At 34.5% G+C, this 20690-nt stretch overlaps 8 protein-coding genes and 1 non-coding gene across 9 annotated transcripts in view; 7 read left to right on the forward strand and 2 right to left on the reverse strand.

Annotated features, from left to right (window-relative positions):
- Positions 1-3085, forward strand: part of PHYBLDRAFT_161792 (hypothetical protein) — a gene marked incomplete at both ends in the record, with an annotated part of 3342 nt that extends 257 nt beyond the window's left edge. Inside the window, 6 exons of the mRNA XM_018434470.1 lie at positions 39-120; positions 229-261; positions 327-494; positions 579-1025; positions 1713-2179; positions 2231-3085. Coding sequence (XP_018299201.1) covers positions 39-120; positions 229-261; positions 327-494; positions 579-1025; positions 1713-2179; positions 2231-3085 — 2052 coding nt within the window. The remainder of the gene's footprint in view (positions 1-38; positions 121-228; positions 262-326; positions 495-578; positions 1026-1712; positions 2180-2230) is intronic.
- A 4502-nt stretch (positions 3086-7587) lies between these two features.
- PHYBLDRAFT_t21 lies at positions 7588-7660 on the reverse strand. Its single transcript has one exon. It is a non-coding gene; the product is annotated as a tRNA-Lys (tRNA).
- A 2642-nt stretch (positions 7661-10302) lies between these two features.
- On the forward strand, positions 10303-10800 carry PHYBLDRAFT_138705 (hypothetical protein; the record flags this gene model as incomplete). The annotated part of the gene is made up of 1 exon (XM_018430050.1): positions 10303-10800. The coding sequence occupies one exon, from the start codon at positions 10303-10305 to the stop codon at positions 10798-10800; it is 498 nt and encodes a 165-aa protein (XP_018299202.1).
- A 51-nt stretch (positions 10801-10851) lies between these two features.
- On the forward strand, positions 10852-11565 carry PHYBLDRAFT_138706 (hypothetical protein; the record flags this gene model as incomplete). The annotated part of the gene is made up of 1 exon (XM_018430051.1): positions 10852-11565. The coding sequence occupies one exon, from the start codon at positions 10852-10854 to the stop codon at positions 11563-11565; it is 714 nt and encodes a 237-aa protein (XP_018299203.1).
- A 69-nt stretch (positions 11566-11634) lies between these two features.
- Positions 11635-12168, forward strand: PHYBLDRAFT_138707 (hypothetical protein; the record flags this gene model as incomplete). The annotated part of the gene is made up of 1 exon (XM_018430052.1): positions 11635-12168. The coding sequence occupies one exon, from the start codon at positions 11635-11637 to the stop codon at positions 12166-12168; it is 534 nt and encodes a 177-aa protein (XP_018299204.1).
- A 616-nt stretch (positions 12169-12784) lies between these two features.
- On the reverse strand, positions 12785-13309 carry PHYBLDRAFT_161795 (hypothetical protein; the record flags this gene model as incomplete). Its single annotated transcript, XM_018434471.1, has 3 exons — positions 12785-12943; positions 13014-13178; positions 13229-13309. 3 exons carry the CDS (start codon positions 13307-13309, stop codon positions 12785-12787), a joined length of 405 nt encoding a protein of 134 aa, XP_018299205.1.
- A 140-nt stretch (positions 13310-13449) lies between these two features.
- On the forward strand, positions 13450-16667 carry PHYBLDRAFT_161796 (hypothetical protein; the record flags this gene model as incomplete). The annotated part of the gene is made up of 11 exons (XM_018434472.1): positions 13450-13509; positions 13540-13676; positions 14072-14138; positions 14397-14431; positions 14490-14541; positions 14625-14692; positions 15042-15072; positions 15181-15238; positions 15782-16054; positions 16112-16361; positions 16493-16667. 11 exons carry the CDS (start codon positions 13450-13452, stop codon positions 16665-16667), a joined length of 1206 nt encoding a protein of 401 aa, XP_018299206.1.
- Positions 16668-16787: 120 nt separating this feature from the next.
- PHYBLDRAFT_138709 (hypothetical protein) lies at positions 16788-17363 on the forward strand (the record flags this gene model as incomplete). Its single annotated transcript, XM_018430053.1, has 2 exons — positions 16788-16958; positions 17196-17363. 2 exons carry the CDS (start codon positions 16788-16790, stop codon positions 17361-17363), a joined length of 339 nt encoding a protein of 112 aa, XP_018299207.1.
- A 1550-nt stretch (positions 17364-18913) lies between these two features.
- PHYBLDRAFT_161797 (hypothetical protein) lies at positions 18914-19884 on the forward strand (the record flags this gene model as incomplete). Its single annotated transcript, XM_018434473.1, has 3 exons — positions 18914-19087; positions 19176-19476; positions 19544-19884. 3 exons carry the CDS (start codon positions 18914-18916, stop codon positions 19882-19884), a joined length of 816 nt encoding a protein of 271 aa, XP_018299208.1.
- Positions 19885-20690: the final 806 nt, after the last annotated feature.

The raw sequence follows: 20690 nt of genomic DNA on the forward strand, positions 1-20690 counted from the left end.
TAGACTGTCACTGCATTAAATGTCACAACAGTCATCAGAAATCTTCTTATGCTGCAAAGCGTACTGAGTCTCGTCATAATAAGAGAGCTAGAGTTGAAGGTATCAGAATATTTGAGAATAGTATAATATATTCAGTGTTAGTTTTTTGTTTGCTGTGTAATAATCGTTTTAATTTTTTTTTTATTTTTTATTTATGTTGTTTATTTTTAAACTTTTAATGAAACACAGCCGCAATGAGAAACATGGATGTAGATACTGAGGGTAAGAATTTTTTTATTTGAAAGCAGAAAAAAAAACTAATAAACTATTATATTCCATATTTGTAGTAATCCCAACTTCTCGTTCCGATTCTGTGGAAGCAATGGACGGTCAGGCCAACTCACCTTTTTTGGATGCCGCCTCAATGTTTGACAATGACAGAGACGACAATGATTTCGATGACAATGTTGAAGATGAAGTCAATGAGATCGAGATTGAGGACTTCAACAGTGAAGGTCAGTGTGAGATATATAAAGAAAACTAAAAGAAAAAGAGAGTAAAAGAAAAATCAAGTGTTAATTTTTTTTAATTTTTTACAGACCCTTTTGCTGCTCCTGATATGCCCGAAAATGAAGTCCATCAATTCATAGCCATCTTTACAGTACTATTTGCTTCACGTCATGTTGTTGATAAGGGTGCTGCTGTCTTGATTGAGTTTATCAACAACCTGCTGAGAATCTACGACCAAGATTTTCAATTACCAACCAGTCTTGCCGGTTTACAAAAAATGACAGGATTTTCTGCTATTACAAAAGGCATCAAGATATTTGTGGTGTGCCAAGACTGTCATACAGTATATCAGGATATTGTATCTGCTCCTCCTCGATGTGTTTCCTCAAAACTTGGTGCCAGGTCTGCATGCAACTGTAATTTGACGAAATCCATATCTTCCGGTGCCTTGGTTGCAAAGCGTGAATATGTCTACCAATCCATTAAAAATACATTGAGCGTTTTCTTCCGTCGCCCTAGTTTCGAAGCCAAGATTCGTCAATGGAATAAGGAGTTGAAGATGGTAGATACTCTGTGCGATGTCTATGATGGTGCGATGTGGAAGGAGTTGAAGGACAAGGATGGTGTATCATTTGTGTTGGACCCACGCTCACTAATGTTAACACTTAACATCGACTGGTTCCAGCCCTTTGATGGTGTCACTCACTCCTCTGGTGCTATCTATCTGGCCATCAACAACTTGCCCCGTGATGAAAGATTCAAGCCAGAGAATATTATCCTTGTAGGTCTCATGCCTGGTCCAAAGGAGCCAAAAACCAACGAGATCAATAGTTACTTGGAGCCCTTGGTGGATGATTTGAAGCAGCTGTACGTTGACATGCGGATTCCTACACACGAATTCCCAAATGGTGTCAGTGTTCGTGCTGCACTACTGATGGTTGCATGTGATATCCCAGCCGCCAGAAAGACAAGTGGATTCACAGCGCATAACAGCACATGTGCTTGTTACAGGTGCAGCCGGCAGTTTACTCGGTTAGGGAGCAGCAACCAGGTTGATTTCCGTGGATTCAATTATTCTCGTTGGAATATCCGCAGTGGTGCAGAGAGCAGGTTGCATGCTGAGGAGTGGAAGGATGCAAGTACACTCTCAGAAAGGCATCAGCTGGAGGTCGAAAATGGTGTTCGATGGTCGCAGTTGCAACGCCTTGGATACTTTGATCTAGTACGTGGAACGATCATTGATCCCATGCATAATCTTTTCCTGGGGACGTCTAAGAGATTAATGGATCGGTGGATTGATGAGAAGACAATTGGACCTGAAGAGTTTGCTTCGATGGAGAAAATTGCAGAGACAATGGTACTACCCAGAGATTACACCACACTGACAACCAAAATTGGAAAGGGCTTCAGCTACATGAAAGCGGACGAGTGGAAATCATGGGTTCTGGTTTATTCTCCTGTCTTGTTGCATGGTATTCTCCCTCCATTACAATTCAAGAACTGGATGTATTTCGTTGATGCATGCCGATACTACGTAAAGCCCAGCATTACTTTTGATGAGATCACCACTGCCCACAGCCTGTTAGAAAAGTTTTGCAATGCATGTAACGTAGACTATACCGCCACTATTCTCACCTGCAATATGCACCTACACCTCCATCTTCATGAATGCATTCGTGATTTTGGACCAGTGTATGGTTATTGGCTCTTTGGGTTTGAGTGATACAATGGTATTTTAAAGAATTTCAAGACAAATGGCAAAGACGGTTTTGAGGCGACCTACATGAAAAATTTTGTTCAGAATGCGTATAAGGGTGATTATGTCAATGCTGTTCTTAAAAGTTCTAGCCAGATCCCCTTCATTCACACTCTGTCTAAACTTGTTACAACCTCCATACCTGCCGCCACAGTCACCACTCTCTCCAGTCGCCCATTCAGATTGCAAGCATTCGTTCAAGGCTACACTGATCCTTATAATCCACCCAAGGGTAACGAGCCTCTTCCTCCTTCTACATTTCCTCTAAAATACAAAAAGCCATCAGTAATGGATGATTCCAACTATCTCCATTTACTTGAATATTACCAAGTCGCTTACAACCTCCCAGACCTTGCCAGCTATCAGGACACGTCCTATAATCGCCCAGCACTTGACAATCAAATCATCAAATTGAAGTCAATTGACATTCTTGGTCAACACTATCGAGGAACAAACAACAGCACAATCAGTCGCGGATCACTTGTTCAGGCAAAGTTTGTTGGTAGTAATGGAAACATTATACTTGGATTTGCTGGACAAATTCAGTATCTTTTTACACACTCCTTCCAACTTCCACCCACGCACAATCTCCATCTGACTCGCATGGTTCATGATCATCAACATGTATTCGCATTTATCAAGTGGTTTCGTACTTCCTCTGATAGGTCGCGTGAGGATGACGGTGTTGAATTTTGTTTGCCCACGTTCTCTCCTGATAGCTACCATAGCATTATACCTGTACATCGCATCTTATTAGAGGTTGCTACAGCTACTATTGCGACAAGTAGAAATGTTAGCAAAATGCTGGTAATTCCATTGCCAAAGAAGCTATATGCTTAAATAATAAATAAAGTGAACTTTTACATTTCTTTTTCTTTAACAAAAAAAACAGAGCGCGTATTTCTGATATATATATTGATAGTATTTTGTATGTGAAAAGTAATATATAGATAAAAAGAGAGAGGCAATTTTTGTTTATTTAATACCCGTCTCTAAGGGCCCACTGAGGAAATTTGGGGGTTATGTCATCTGGGACTGCTGTATTGGACACACTGGTGAAAACCCTCTCCTTCATTTGAGAAGCACTTGACCCCATTGCTTCAATAACATACTCATCAACGAGTTTAATGAGAGTATTGAACTAAAATGATTTTGTTAATACTTCACTTTATATTTTTTATAATAAGACATAATTATTAATATAAAATAATATACCTCGTCACTTCTCCATCCTGGCCGAACAATCTTGACGATGCTCTTCGTGCGATTCTCGAAGTCTTCATCTGCAGATTCTCCATCGGACATTGCTGCCATTTGCATTGTGAAGTCACAATCTCTCTTCATTTGTAGATCAATTGCTTCTTTGTTGTCTGTGTATGCAAGTAAACGGCGAGTATGATTCTAATAGTAGTTTTTTTGTATTAGTATTTTTAAAATTCTCAAGACTAAACTATATTATTTTGAAATTATTTATTTAGAGATTACACTTACATCTCTGGCACGTCCTGCCCTTCTCAAACGAGTGTTTGTTGCTTTTATTTCCTCTTCGGTTTTTCTTGCTTTTGAAACCCGGCTGGTGAAGTTTTTGTGCAGTCTTGCTCTCAAGTCTGCCTCTCTAAATCCCTCATGGGTAAACTTGCGCTTCAAGTTTTCAAGAAGTCGCACCACCAACTCCTTGTTTGGCGACTTGTAAAAGAAAACATTTGTATTCCATCTGGGCTTACTCTCATTTGCCAGGATATCAGCTTGATTTCTTGTTTTCAGCTTGGGATCCCACATGAGATTACGAATATGGGCCTGATAGAATATATGAGAAAATACATCGATAAAATTTTGCACACGTTGATACTCACATAAACATCATTAGAGGCCTTCTTGCTAAACTCAGATGGGGCGTTGAAGGCAGGCTGAGAAACATTAGCCATTGTATTGGTAGGGGAAACGAGGGGGGCTCTGCTTAAACTGTCAATAGCAGTGATTGTCTCAGTGCTGCTGGTGGCAAGAACACCAATTCTGCTATTCATGTTTAGCAATGTATCTTCAACAGTGCCGATTTGTTCTTGTACAATCGACATGTCAGCTGCCATGTTGGTTCCCATGGCTGTCATATTAGTTTTCAAAGTAGAAAGAATTTCCATCAATTGTTCGTTTGTAATCTCAACGGGACGAAGAGCAAGTTGACGTCTTTGAATAGGCATTGTCTACAGAATATAATAAAAGGTAAAAATGTAACTGTTAATTTTAGATTACATTGTTATTGATGCTATTATACAATTGAATTGAATTGAATTAAAAATAAATTATATCAAATTTACATACTTAAATTATTTGAAATAAAATGGGTTGATGTGTGTGTGTTTGAGTATGAGTGCAATAAGTAGCAAGAAAGCAGGAGAAAGAGTAAACAAATTGTATAAAACGTATGGTTTATATAGATATTCAGCATATCTTTGATATATAAGTCTCTATTAATACTTCTTGTAATCACTGAGATGCAAATCGGCTTTCATACTGCTTTAGAACCCAATTGATCAAACCAGTCTAGTCTTTTGTTTCAAACGCACTTTTCTTTTTTCTTTTTTTTTCTTTTTTTGTTATTGTTCCTGTTTCTCTTTTTTTTTGCTCTTTATATTTGCTATTGGTCTTTTCTTTGTTTCTCTATCTCTGCAACTTCTATTATATTTGCGAACTATTTGTGTAAGACATGTTCTTTCTAAAAAGTCTTCTTTATAGAAAATAAAAGAATTTATTTATTCTGTTGCCATAGACACACTCTTTGTCACTGTCTCCACCCATTTTTTTATTTTTTTATTAGTCTTTTTTTTAAATCTGCTTTTTTAAAGTACTTTTTTATATAACTAAAAAGAATTAGTTGTTTCAGTTGCCATAGACACTCGCCCTCTCTTTTCTTTTTACTTCTTTCTTTCTCTTTTACTCTTATACTTGCAAATGTTTTTGGTAAGGTGCTTTTTTTCTTTATTTTTCTTTATTAGTAATTTCTTCAAATATAGCTGAGTAATAACAAGTGTTTCTGCTATCATAGTCACTCGCGTATAGTTTCCTTCTGATGCATCCTCTTCACAATGGCCATCCGGATTAGCCAAGGTTAGTAAATATACTTCATACCATCATCTCATAAAAGTATCCTGATTTTTTCCTTTCTTTTTTATAGGACATATCACCAAAAATATTTTCTACAGCTAAACACGACCACCAACACGGTAATATTTTTATCTATTTATTTATTATATTTCTCTTTAATATTAATCAAACTGAATTCAATTTTTACTATAGATGAACAACCCTCTCTAAAACATGCTATGAATCAAAAGCTTCTATCTCATGCTGCTGTCATTGACATAGTAAGACTTTTTTTGTTCTTTTACTATCCTTATATGTATCATTATATTACTTATACTGTTTATTAATAAAAAACTACCAGATACTATATCGACTTTTGATAAGTATTATCTATATCTACAAATAAATCCGTTTGCTTTGGGTATGTAAATTAATAATTATATCGCCCAATTCACAAAAATTACTTTTTTCCAATCATTTTCATAGTCAAAGGAATCAAAATTCCGTAGCTTTACTTGTAATATTTTATTGTTTGGTCTTTGTACTGGATAATTCCAATATAAGTATTAATGGTTTATAAGAATTGAAATATCCAACACACACGCACACCCATCACTAACGATTTATCTATTCTCAAAGAGTACTGCTCGTACCCCAAAAAAAACGTATTGAGCAGCTCATTTTTTTTTAGGTATTTCTTTTTTGTAGAAAATTTTTCATCCCAAATATAACAAACCGACCAAGCAAGAAGTAGCTAGAGATATAGAATAGTATTATTAGATCTGAAACCTAGAAACATTCTATTCTTTCCAATAAAAATAAAAGCGTAAACCATTACCAGCCTAATAAGAACGGGAAACCAAATAAATAAAGAACATATTACTGGTCCATAATTTTAAAGACGCCTTTTTTTGCTGCTGATGACCAAACTTCTTAACAATAAACTAGCTTAAAGGTCACCTTTACGCTACTTTTAATCTTCATAATATGTTGGTGCCTGACCTTTATGGTTCCATATAAAGAATATCAAAATAGATACGCAGTTTTAAAAAACTTTCTTTTTATATATCAAGTCAGATAAGTATATCTAAAGTGCTAACAAACCTTACCTGCGGCACCCCCCACCCACAATTCCGCTAGTTGACTCTAGTCATTCCACTATCTGTGAAGGTCACCTTCAGCACAAGTGGAAAAAAAAATCAACTAATTTAAATATGGAAATTACACTACACTATACCCCATATTTAAACTACCTTATTTTTTTAATTTTTCCAGTGTATACTCACTATCCGAGTTTATTAATTCAAAAAATTCTGAAACAAAATTTATAAGAAGTACAATATAACAGATTAGTGTATTTAATAGTAATACTATATAGAATTCTTATTATTGCCAAAAAAAAAGGCTTTTTTTATCCAAAATAAAAACAAATAAAAAACCATTTTTCAAAACAAAACAATATCCAATTGAGTAACTCATGCTTAGCATTTGCACCTATGAGAATTTTTTCTTCGATTCATTTAGCCAATAAACATTAAAGAAGTGCCCTGTTATTATGCCTGTTATTACAAAAACAAGGTCTACATCAAATTACAGGTGTAATCAGCAGTAGATAATACATTGTTCTGCATTTGGAATAGTCTATATAATTGATCCCCGAGAACAGTTGATACACAGACATTATACCTAAACTCCCAGTTTTTATTTTTGGAATAAGATAATATTCAATTATTTTTGACACTTTATTCAATAACTTGTCAACTATGATTTCCTTAATATTTATGAGTAATTCATTTTTATGTGACAAAATATCCTGATAATCAAAACCTATTATTATAATAATTCCCAATGGTTTTTGCAGTGGTAAAAGAACTTCTCTTGTAATTAAATAGAGTATAATGGTTTACTGTGGATAATGCGCAGTATTAGTTTAGAAAACTATATAAGACAATTCAATTCCTATCAATAAAAAGGACCTTTTATCCTCTCTTCGATTTTACATATACTCTCCGATCCCCAGTGGGTTTGACCTTTTGACTTTGCTATAGTAAAAGGAAGACCATCCCAGATCAGGAACGACAACCTTTTGACTTTGCTATAGTAAAAGGAAGACTATCCCAGATCAGGAACAACAATCTTTATTCTTATCTAAAAACTATTCTTAAAAAGTTAACGATCCCCAGTGGCATTGATTCTGCGACTTAGTTACAAGTGCCAGAAAAGAAGTACCAAATCGAAACTTGATTAAAGTATTCCAATACAGCCCAACGGGGGGGTCGAACCCCCAACCTTGAGATTAAGAGTCTCACGCTCTACCGATTGAGCTAGCCGGGCACTTCATCTATGATAATTGTGTTGCAAGCAACTCAGGCTGTAGGCCATGTTGTGGTGTCCAGTACCGGAAGGTCAGTCTGCTTGGTGGGTTTGTCCGCTGGTTTGTTGTGACGTGTCGTCCCGGTTATGAGATGCTGACGTCAACGGTTTGTTGATGTGGTGCTGTGTTCTTGGTGGTAAGAGGAGAATTTTTCTGTGTACAGGAAAAATCTCATTTCCATTCCCTGTTTCTTCTACACACCATATTTTTTTCTTTTCCCTTGTCAACATATTCGTCTACATTGTACTCATTCAAAATCATGGTCATCTATGCTAGTAATATTCCTCTTCTACAATGCACATAATTCATCTTGCTGACATCTCTGCACAACATCAGTACCTTTGTTATTATATTTTTACCATATTTTTATTCATATATTTTATCCTTACTGTATCAATTATTTATCATTCTATTTTTACTATCTTTATTTTTCCAAGCTTCTATTATCAACTTAAAATCTTGTCGACTATAAAAAGAGAAGCAAACTCAACTTAATAAAATTATTAATCAACCACTGCAAAAGGAGAGTGGATTTGGTCGAATTTTATTTTTTGAATTTTGGCAAAATTTGGAAAAATATTTTAAACACTATCATTTTCAATATTTTTTTTTTCTTGAGATGTGAATTTGCAATTTTTTCTGATTATATTAAATAAACACAGATGCAAACACAAATATTTATTAATTAGGCAATAAATCGTACAATTGTCTTAAAAAATATATGTTTCGATTGATTTGGCAGAAAAATAAAAAATAAAAATAAAGTGTTAAATGTTAAATGTAGTATTTAATTATTTTTCTGGAAGAAAAAACTTGTTGTTACAGATGCATCAAATTTAAACTCAATAATATTTTTATTGTATTGCAAAAAATACCAATTTTTATTAGAATATAATTATGTATGCTATATGACTTATTTTTAATAAGAAAGTATATCAAAAAAATTGAAAAAAAGAGCAAGAATTGATGTCATAAAAAAATACAAGAAAAAGAAAATCCAAAAAAGGCCACTTGCCAAAATGAGCAAGAATTGATGTCATGTTAAAAAAATGCGAAAGAGAAAAACTACGTCATTATATCAGTGATTATTAAATTGAAGCCCCATTAATAATCAGGCACACTTTTTTAAGAAAAGATTGCTGTATTAAAATCTGTTTGTAATTCTTACTAATAGGGATGGTAAGCTCAATGTAGTCAATGACATAGTGAACAAGATATATCAACTCATTATTAATGACAAAAATAAAAGGCATATAAAAGATAAAAATAAAATATATATACTTCTTTATTATTTTATTATTATTAATATTATTCTTACTGTTATGAATTCTACAACTAAAATCTATACTGTTATATCTATATGTTCATTATATATCAAAAATATAATCAGCAAAACTTTGTTAAATGCACAGACCTTTAAGCATTATAATGATGCTAATAATTTATTAGACATTGGTCCAAAAATCGAGGTAAATGACATTTGAGTAGTATGCGCATTACTGAATAAATAGTAATCTGATATTTTTTTGTTAATTATCAGTTAATACAGAAGTTGTCAAAGAAGAGACAGACATTGAGATGGGATATGTATCTGATACATTGATTGACTGTGAGTATAAAATTTCTTTTTAATAAATCATAATTTAGATAGCTAATAGTCTGGTTTTACTATAGATGAAGACAATTATTCTATTGTATCAGCCGAAACTACCATACAGAGTGTATCTTTTTTGAGAGAAGACGAGATTTTTCAATTCGAAGAGTCTGATGTCAAGACAACATCATTGGCTTCTGACAATGACGATTCTGATTCAAGCAATGAGTCTGAAGATGAGAGCAAAGTTGAGGTTGCCGGTGTTGAAGATTTTAAAGACATGGTTACTTCCAGTATGCATACATTTAAAAAAGAAATATACATAAATTGTGTTACAAATAATTAACAGAAATACTTGCCTTTGTAGTTGCTTCTTTGAAAATTCATGAAATGTCTCAAACAAGCCAATTCATGACTCTATTTGGCATTATCTTTCAGGCATTTTACTTGGTTCAAGCAGGTAGAACTGCTATGTTGAAATTCTTCTGCCATCTTCTTGTTGCCTTTGATAAGGATACCGATCTCCCACTCACCATTAATGCATTAAAGACTATGACCGGCTTCAATTTCATGACAAAAAGCATCGTCAAATACACCGTCTGCAACAAGTGCTTTGCAATTTACCTACCAGGCAATCGCCAACCAAATTGCACATTTGAAAAATACACAACCACACCACTAACATACTGCGGAAATCCTCTTTTCTCTGACACCGAAGCTGATCACGCCGTCCCTCTCATGGTTTTTCCATACAACTCACTCAAGAATGCATTGGCACAGCATTTCGCCAAACCTGGGTTCGAGCATCAAATCGTTCAATGGAGATCAAGGGAAACCGTAAACAGTACCTTGTTGGACGTCTATGATGGTGCAATGTGGTCTGAGCTCCTTGATGAAGATGACAAGCCTTTTGTGAATCACGACCATTCTTTGATGTTGACATTGAATGTGGATTGATTTCAACCATTCAAGGGTCGTACACATGCAAGTGGGGCCTTGTACCTGTCAATGAACAACCTGCCTAGGGAAGAAAGAATGAAGCCAGAAAACATTATCCTTGTCGGTGTCATGTCTGGTCCAAAGGAAGCGAAGATTGACCAGATGAACAACTTCTTGGAACCTCTGGTAGATGAGCTGGTAGAGTTATACGGCAGCATAACTATGAAAACTCCAGAGTTCCCCAATGGTACTAGTATCCGCACTGCTCTTATGTGTGTTGCTTGCAACATACCTGCTGCAAGAAAGACTGCTGGATTTACAGGATTTGCAAGTACAAACGCCTGTCACATATGCAAGCGTCATTTCACTGTTGTTGCTGGAACAAGTAAGATCAATTATTCTGGATTCAATCATGAGAACTGGGTCTCCCAAACAAAAGAGGAAAATGCAACCAAAGCTGAGATGTGGTTCTGCGCAGAATCTGATGCAGAGAGAGCTGTTTTGGAGAAGCAGCATGGCACCCGTTTTTCCGAGTTGCATCGCCTACACTACTTTGATCCCGTCTGATGCACGATTGTTGATCCCATGCACAATTTGTTTCTTGGGACAGCAAAGCGTATGATCAGTGTTTGGAAAGACCTGAGGTATCTCCCAACTGCTGTTCTCGTCCGTATGCAACGTCTTGCCGATGATATTCTTGTTCCTCCTGGGTATGCCGTTTTATCAACAAAGATCAAATCTGGTTTCCTGTATATGAAGGCAGACAAGTGGCAATCGTGGTGTCTGATTTATTCGTTGGTGGTACTAAAAGACGCTTTGCCTGAAGACGACTACAAAAACTGGACTCTCTTTGTAAAAGCATGCCAAAAGTTGACCGGTCCTTTAGTCACATATTCAGAAATTGACAGCGCACACCAGCTCCTTGAAGAATTCCGAAAAGAGTGTGAGACTCTTTATGGAGAGAGCAGCATCACGCCAAATATGCACTTGCATATGCACTTGTGTGAGTTGATGCTTGACTTTGGTCCCGTATACGCATTCTGGCTGTATAGCTTTGAGAGATACAACAGCAAGTTGAAGAACATCAAGACAAACCGTTGCAATGGTCTTGAGGTCACCTTCATGAGAGTCTTCCTGGAGAAAGCATTCATTGGTAGCTTTCTTCGAGCATATTCTACCAATCTTTCATCACCACTAATAGAGTTCCTTGAGGGGGTTGCCCAAGTAAAATCAAATTCCGACAGCTCTTCTCCCTTGAATTTGGATGCTGGCCACCCTCCTGCGTTGCCATTTAGCTTAGCAATGTTCCAGCAAGCTGCTACCAATCCATGATACAATGTCACCGGAAGTGAGCCCTTGCCCCCAACCACATTGCCAATCAAGTTGCAGCCTTTGACTATGATGAAGGATGATTACTATCAGTGGTTATTTGAATTCTATGTCAAGGCTTACCGGAATACAAGTGTTTCCTTCTGTGTGGTTGGGAGAATCCCAATTGGTGAGAATGTATTTGTGAACAATCGGATTCAAAAGGTGAAGAAGATTTCGTTGCTGGGGCAAGAGTACTGCAGTGGTGAAAAGAAGAAGCACGGGTCTTTTGTGAGGGTATTGTTTCTTGAGAGAACAAATGACGATGTATCTGAATTCCCTGGTCAAATAGAGTATTTATTTACTCATACCATCAAGATTGGTGGAGTCAAAAGAGTGTCAACGTCCGCATTCATTAAATGGTTTCCCGCCTACCATTCAAGTAGTAATCAGCCATTAGCTGATCAAGATCTGCAGTTGTGGGACAAGGGATTTATGGAAGAAGATGCTTTGTGCATTGTTTCAGTGCATCATCTGCATTCGTGCTTTGCATTGACTATGCATAAAATGCAGAGTGGGACGCAAAAGCACCTGGTTATTCTACTGTCTAGAAAAGTAGTCACATAAAAAACAGAAAAAAATAACAACTATTTAGGTTACCAGTATAAATAATTATAATACGAGTTTTTTTGAGTATAAAAAGATTTAGCTTTATTTATCTCTGTATTCTTATTTAGTTTTAACATTACTTCTTTATTAAGTATTTAAAAGAGCAATAGTAAATTATATTACCAGTTTTTTTAACTATTAACGAATAGTAAAAACCATTATTTATTTCTCTTGCTTTTATCAATAATATAAAAGACAAAAAAACTTGTATATTTAATACCTGACATTTACCATTTTCTTAGTCTTTATTACATATTCTTGCTAATATCAGTATTATAATTTCCAATAAAAAAAAACGAGGATAAAACAATCAGGGTTATATAATTAAATAATTGCTTTGTATATATATTTTTTTTATTAATTGGCTTTAAAATAAAATAAAATAAAATAAAATAATAATTTATTATTTTGATTTTTGATTTTGTCTTTTTCTTTTTCCTTTTATTTATATATTAATTGCTTCTCATCTTGACAATACCGCCTGATTATATTTTACCACTTCACCCCACATCATTCAACACAATCAATAAAAATCATTAAAGTACTATATGCACTTTGTAAACAAAATAACGATTTATTGTTGGTGTGTGTGAATCCAAGCAGCAACACGTGCCTTTTTCTCATTCGATAACTCAGTGTTTCTCAAAATAATTTGATAGACAGAATTGCCAATGACGTCTGGTCCCTTGTTAGCAAGTCTCTGTTTCTTCAAAACAGTAAAGTATTCATCCACCTGCATTATAATATAAATACTTTTGAGTTAGAAGTATTAAAAAAAATAACTTTTATCATGAGAGCCTTACCAAGGGATGTCTATTTCTAGGAGTATATCTAGTTTTATTTTTCTCCTCATCTGACTCAATATCAGACAACATGTCATAGTCCAGAAGGTCCACGACAGTCTCACCAAACTTAGACTCAAGGTTTGCCTTGTCAGCTAAGTGAATTGCCTTGTAGTCTGCAAGAATCTGAAAAAAAAGTTAAAATAGTTTACACAAAAACTGTTGACTATACTTACGTTTCTCTTTCTGGACCGGCGTCGAGAAATCCAATTTTGTTGAGCTATCTTTTCTGGCAAAGCTTTTGCCCTTTGAAGCATATATGAAATATGTCTTCAGGTTTTCTCTTCTACAACTGCAGACGAAACAGACTTTATTTCAGCTTGCTGATGTATGTAGCTCTGCACTACATCAGCAATGGGATGGTTGGATGTTGAGAAGGCGCCCTCATTGACTGTCAATGGCATTGTTGCCAGAACTGCTCGTGTTTGAGAACAGATCAATCTCTGCAAAATATAATGTAAGTAACTTTGCAATATTCTATTACTAGTATATATCCTACCAAAACCGTTGGAAGGTGGTACTTTATATATTCTCCTGTAGTAAGAGCCTGACCAATGGGACTATGGTTCGAATTGTTATTCTGGCCATTGGTTGCTCCCATGTTGTGGTAGACCTTCTCCAGAAGTAAATGAGATTAATTCAGTTGGGTGCTCATGGTGAACAAAGTGGATAGGACAGTACCATCTAGCTCTGCGCTAACTGTCAAGCTGGGAAGAATTTCCCATTGTCTTGTGCTTGCTGCTGTCCCAGTGGTTTGTTGAACAGACTTTTTTGTAGTTGTCTTTTTCGTTTTTTTGGTTTGCTGCATATTAGAAGACATGAATTGAGATATTTAAGGCTAAAGAAAGAAATTGAAACAATGTGAATACTTTAATAATTAGAGTCGGGTGTCTTTAAAATAATAAATAAAATAAAATAAATCAAAACATACGTAAAGGTGGAAAGTAAGATACCAAAAGATTATTTTTCTGATGATGCTCTTTATAGCATTTTGATCTCTATATTATACTTTTCTTTAGAAGCCAACTTGGAAAGGCATTTGTAATAGCTTACATCCATTATAAAAATATGAGAGATTATGGCTTAGTACGTAATGTCTTGTCTCAATTGGGATGGGTTGAATAACTTTCAATTTGCTTAATTAGTTCTATCAGTTTCTCAGGGTCAACGGTCATAAAATTATAATTTTGAATTTCTTCCGTTTTTTTTAAATTTTTTTCTTCTTCTTCTTTACTTCTTTCTTAATGTCTAACATGGTAAGCATCAACTCACATCAAAGTTTCAAGACCTAATCATCTTGTTGTTTTTATTCTAGCATGATACACTATGCTTTAAACCACCAAGTCCTTCTTAACTGCCTCAAAAATAATGATAAAAAGGTAATAAAAATATACTTGAATATTTATTCACGATTTATATATTAATTATTCTGCTTAGATTTTTCTGGCCCGTTAACAAAGACATATACCTTGGGAGGGTTTACAAAATGGTATGTTGTATAAATATTAACATATACCTTCAAGATACAACTTGTATTTATTATTATTTTTATGTATATCATACATTCTATAGTCATTGGTCTTTATCTTGGTCCTCTTTTTTTTATTATACACTGACTCTTATTCTTTACAGATAGACAAGTAAGTAAATAAGCATTCTATTTCTTTGTATATAATTCTAATGAAAAGAAATTATTTTATAGATAATATCTCTATTTCCTGCATGCCGCCTCTTCTACTGTATTAAATAATTGGTAAGCAAAAAATAGTCTGATACTCTTTATTTCATTCTAATAAAATATTATATTTTATAGATAATGCCATTGTATTTTCTGTTTGTCAACTCTTCTGTTTTCTGAACTGTTTAGTAAGCAAACCATAGTCTCATTTACTTTGCATCGTATTAACAAAAGTTATTATTTTTATAGACAATATTACTATAATTGAGACATTTAACTAAAACATTGATATATCTATCTTTATGTTAAAGATATCCATTGGTTCTCATACTTAACTTTATTGTAAGTACATTCATATTTTTTAAATAATCTGTTGCTTTCAAATAAATATACCAAGAACATTCTTTCTAATCTATTCTATAATTATTTTTTATAAAAGTAAATAAACAGGCCAAGAAAGCATGCCGCAGCAAGCAATGGAATACAGTAGGGGTCGATTGCACCAGAGGTAGACCAATGGATATACAAAAGGAATGATATAATATTCACTAAAATAAATGATGGCATCATGAGTGTGATGTTTCTACCCAATTGCAACAGGAAACAATTAGTGATGTAAACAATAAGAAATAGCTAGAAACAATAAGAAATAATTTTCAAACCAAAAAAAACCTTTAAAATGACTCATAAACCTCTAAATCTTGACTAAATCTTGACCAAATCTCTTCTTTAACAACTCATATATAGTAATAAAAAGATGTTGAATGTTATGCGCTGTATTTAAAAAAATTCCCCAAAACTAATATAGAATGAAAAATCTGCGGTCTGACAAAAGTGTATCTATATTTTCATGACTAAAATATATCAGATAAAAATATATCACACTTTTTCTTTTTGCATTCCTAAAATTCAGTATACTAATTGTATTTATTTAGCTCACAAATTTTAAAAAATTGGCATCATAAATTCCGATCAAATTCATGCTGAATTTTATTTATTGAGACAGTATTTGATCAAGATTTAGTATACTGAATTGGCCCTCCTTTTGCAGTGGAGTGCCTCGGAGAGAGCACAGAAGTTGTGTTTTACAAAGTCTACAGAGCGAGACTAAATGACATTTGTCAAAAAATTAGCTGCTTTGCAATAGACAAAATCAAATTAGAACTATCAAAATCAATCATATCTGAAAAATTAACCAAAGAGTACAAATGTCTCTTACACTACAACTATCTCCTAACATGCTATCATACACTTGCTACTTTTAATACAATTCCAATCTCTCTAATTCCAAGATGCTGGAGAAAAGATTATCTAGAAGGAGAAGGTAATACGTATAATAGTTATAACATTATTTTCACATATAATATATAATTGTATATAGATCACTTGACAATTAATAACGTAGAATCAGTACCAGCAAACATTGCTAAAATAACAACTATATTGCCTCAATTTGATTATGATTTTGAGCTTGTTTATGAAGGCTTTCACAGTACACACAGCAAACAAGAACAAATACATATATATAACTTAGTAAAAAACATACTAGAAAAAATGACTAAGCAGAAACTTGAGGATCTTAATGATCCAACAATAGTGGAAGCCATCAAAGGCCGACCCAAAAATACAAAGTATAAAATGATTGCATTAGAGCACTGTATTGAAGCTGAAAAAGAAAAAGATACAAAAAAATTAAAATAGCAAAAGAACAAAAAAGTGAGTATTTATTTGTAATACATTATATAAATCTGTTTCACTCAAGTTTTGCTCTATTTTCTAGAAAACAAATATCCTCAACTCAAAAGCAAAAAGCCTTGCAAAATATCACTAATCTTGGCTTGCCAATCAATCACACAATATTAACAAATCTTATCATTGCTCCTAAACATATAACTGAAGTCTTTTCTTCCGAAGCAGATGGTAACTGTGGATACTGAGCAATAGCAATGGAAATATACCAAGACTAGAAGAAATGACCTGAAGTTAAAGAAAATATGCTAGAAGCATACTTAAAATATCAGCATATATATTACCAGGAAAGAATGGAGAATAGTAACATGTCTGCATCCACAAACCTGCTTATCATACATCTCAAAGACAAAAGATTACTCCTCCCACAGCAACATTGGTTTGGAACAATTGACCATCCACAACTTGTAGCAGGTGCGTTCAATAGATCAGTAGTTGTATATTGGAACACTTCAAGAGAAACAGGCGACTGTCTCTTTGTTCTATTAACTACCACACCATAAAAATTCGAACCAATAATCATTATCTTGGACATCAACCACTTTCTTCTTGCAAAACATAAATCTATCAGAAACTTCACTTGGCCAAAAAGAAATTCTTTTCATAAATCCATAGTCAAAAGATATGGCCTAAGCAACAACTTGATCATATATTAATTACTAAAGTATATATTTTGTACTTGAATTAGCATTGATAATATTAACATTAAATATTAGGGAAGCATATGGACAGTCTGGCGGGACTGCCTGAAAGGACAGCCTGAAAGTGTATTATGTCACCTAGTCACATATTTGGGCAAATGTCATATTGGCAGGACAGCCTGGGCAGCCTGGGCAGCCTGGGCAGTCTGGAAATATGTTACTAAACTTACTTCACGTATTTAGACAAATGTTTATTTTTTTGGGCGGAGGGGGGGAGGGGGGACTATATAAAGTGTTCTTTAGTTTGCCAATAAAATCACTGCCCTTTTTTTACTACAACATCAGCGCATAATTTTTTTGACATTCTAAGATGAGCAGCATCAACAACACCAATGACCATGTCATTGTTAGTGAGACTTCTTCAAAGAAGTACAATGCTGCCCTGATCGAGTTCAATTCGATATTTCTTGTTGGAAGAGAATTCTTTTCAACTGTAGCTGTTTGTGAAGCTACCAAAGCATATGGTTTTAAGCATAATATTGCATTCACTACTTATTCTTCCTCAAGCACCCGTATAAGAATGATCTGTAAGCACTACGGGGAATATAGAGACACTAGAAAGACCGAAAAATTGTTCCAGAAGTCTCTGTCAACCAAGAAACCCCTATTCCTGGGTGGGAGAGACAACGCGTAAAGGATACCCAAAAGAGTGGCTGTCCTTGTTTTGTGTATGCCTCAAAAAAGAAAGATGGAAAGATTGTAGTCCACTCCCGCGAGGCAAAACACAATCATCGGATTGTGGAAGACCGCAGAGCATATGCCATGCATCGAAAGCTTGAACCTGAAGCCATGGCTCTTGTTGTCCGACACCTTGAGGAAAACGATGATGTATCCACCATCTTCAATAACTTGAAGAGAAGTGGGTACACCAATGTTATCCGTCAAGATATCGAAAATATCAAACAACAATTCGGAAAGTCAGAAGAAGGAAGAGAAATGTTTAGTTTCATTACTGCATTGCAAGAATTGGACTTTTATGCCCGGTACAATGTTGGTGATGATAAGGAAAACAAAATCAACATGGTGTTTTTCATCCATAAGGATGCCATTGACGAAGCAAGAAGAATGCCAGAAACCATTGTAATAGACGCTACGTACAAGACGAATAGTCACCGAATGACATATGTCAACATTGTTGGTACCAGCAATGTAAGTGGAACCCCCCGTACGACTTTGAAGACTTTCCCAATTGCTGGAGCTTGGGTGGATCACGAAACGATAGACAACTATCTATGGGTACTTCGCTGTCTGCGCAATTCTGTCTAGCCAGATGTTAATGATAGCAGCAGCAGCAACAAAAACAACCACAACAACACAATCACCGCAACACCTCTACTTCCAAGTGTGTTTATCACTGACAATGAGAAAGAATTAAGGAATGCAATTACAAATGCTTTCCCTGAGTGTAAACAGCTGCTGTGCTATAAGCACATTAAGGATAATTTTAAGAAGCAGCTATTGCCAATGATGAAGGAAGACGAGAATGGGGACAAGAGAGGCTTCTTGGATGAGTTAGCCGGTCATCTTGACCAAATTGCGTTGAAGTGCACCACTTCCGAAGAAGAGAAAAAAGAGATTGATGCATATCTCAGGTTTGCAAAAGACAATTGTAAAGATCAAGGAAAAAGTGCCAAAGCTTTCCTTGAGAGGTATGCAAAGTGCTGTTATATTTGCTGGAAACAGTTTGTTAACGATAAATAATGACATTATTTTTTATATACGTTATCAGAAAAATGCATGACAAAGAGAACTGGCTAAACACCTATGTTTTTAAGCATCCTCACTTTGGAAATCGCACTTCCAACCGTGCAGAAAGTTCACATGCTTCTCTGAAGCATGCCCTTGGAACTTCTTCCGGTAAACTGAAGACAGTTACCATGAAAGTTGTCAAGTGGTATGAAGCGTTGGTACGTCTATGCTTTGTTATCTTAAATATCAATTGATTAAACTTTATAATAACAATAACTAATTGAAATGTTTTTGTAAATTTTACAGGTCTATGATCGAAAGCGCAGATTGACAACGGAGTGTCTCGGAGAGAGCACTACCGTTGTGTTTGATAAAATCAATTCTTCCAGGCTGAATGATATTCGCCACAAAGTTTGTCGTTTTGCAATGGACCACATCAAACTTGAACTTGCCAAATCAATTATACCTGAAAAACTCACAAAAGAGTGCGAATGCCTCATTAACTACAACTATCTCTTGCCCTGCTACCATCAACTTGCGCAGTATAAAAAAATCCCAATTTCTTGCATTCCCAGACGATGGAGAATAAACTACTTAGAAGGAGAAGGTAATGTATATATATATACATATATGTTATTAAACTATTTTCTCTTTTTATATATAATTATGTACAGATCACTCAATTATTCACAATACACTACCTGTATCTAAAAACATCACTAAAATCACCACAATAACACCCCAACTCGCATATAAGCTTGAATGGGTTACTCAAATACTTACCAATGCCCAAAGCAAACAACAGCAAATACATTTCAAAGAATATATCAACAAAATAATAGAACTAGACTCCAAGCAGAAACTTGAGAACCTTAATGATCCAACAGTAGTGGAAGCCATCAAAGACAAACCTAAAAATACAAAAAGAAAAATGATTGCCCTAAAACACTGTCTTGAAGCAGAAAAAGAAGAAACAACAAAAAAAACTAAAACTGAAAAAAAACAAAAAAAATAAGTCTTTATTATAATATATTGTTCAGATTTAACTCATTTGACTTTTTTCGATTTTCTAGATATGAATTATCTTTAGAAAAACAATAGAAAGCATTAAAAAAATTATTGATTTAGGTTCATCATGTGACCATACACTTCTGACTAATCTTATAATTGTCCCACACCAAATATCTCAAATATTCTCTTTGGAAGCAGATAGCAATTGTGGCTATAGAGCAATAACAATGGAAGTATATCAAAACTAGGAGCAATGACCTGAAGTCAAAGACAGAATGTTAGAAAATTATTTAAAATATCAACACACTCACTACTGAGTAAGAATGAAGCACAGCAATATGTCTGCATCCACAAGCCCATTAATCATCAGTCTACAATACAAATGCTTGCCTCTCCTTCAACAGCATTGGTTTGGTACAATTGATCATTCACAACTCGTAGCAAATGCATATAACAGAACTGTAACTGTATATTGGAATACTCCAAGAGAAACCAGTGACTGTCTATTTGTATCATTTACCATTACACCAGATACATTTGAATCTATTATACTTATTCTAGACATCAACCACTTTCTCCTCACAAAACGCAAATTAATCAGAAACTTCAATTGGCTGCAAATAAATCTATTTCACATACTCATAGTAAAAAATCATAATCTAGAGAACTTTTCCATTCTGTATTAACTACCAAGATATGGATTTCATAATGAAATTTCATTCAATAATATTAATATTTATCTTATTTTGTAGATCTTTTTATTTTATTTTCAATGCTTTTTTATTTTATTTTTTGAATCATTAAACATAT

This window comes from Phycomyces blakesleeanus (genome assembly GCF_001638985.1).
Source record: "Phycomyces blakesleeanus NRRL 1555(-) unplaced genomic scaffold PHYBLscaffold_1, whole genome shotgun sequence".
Taxonomy (NCBI): Eukaryota; Fungi; Mucoromycota; class Mucoromycetes; order Mucorales; family Phycomycetaceae; genus Phycomyces; species Phycomyces blakesleeanus.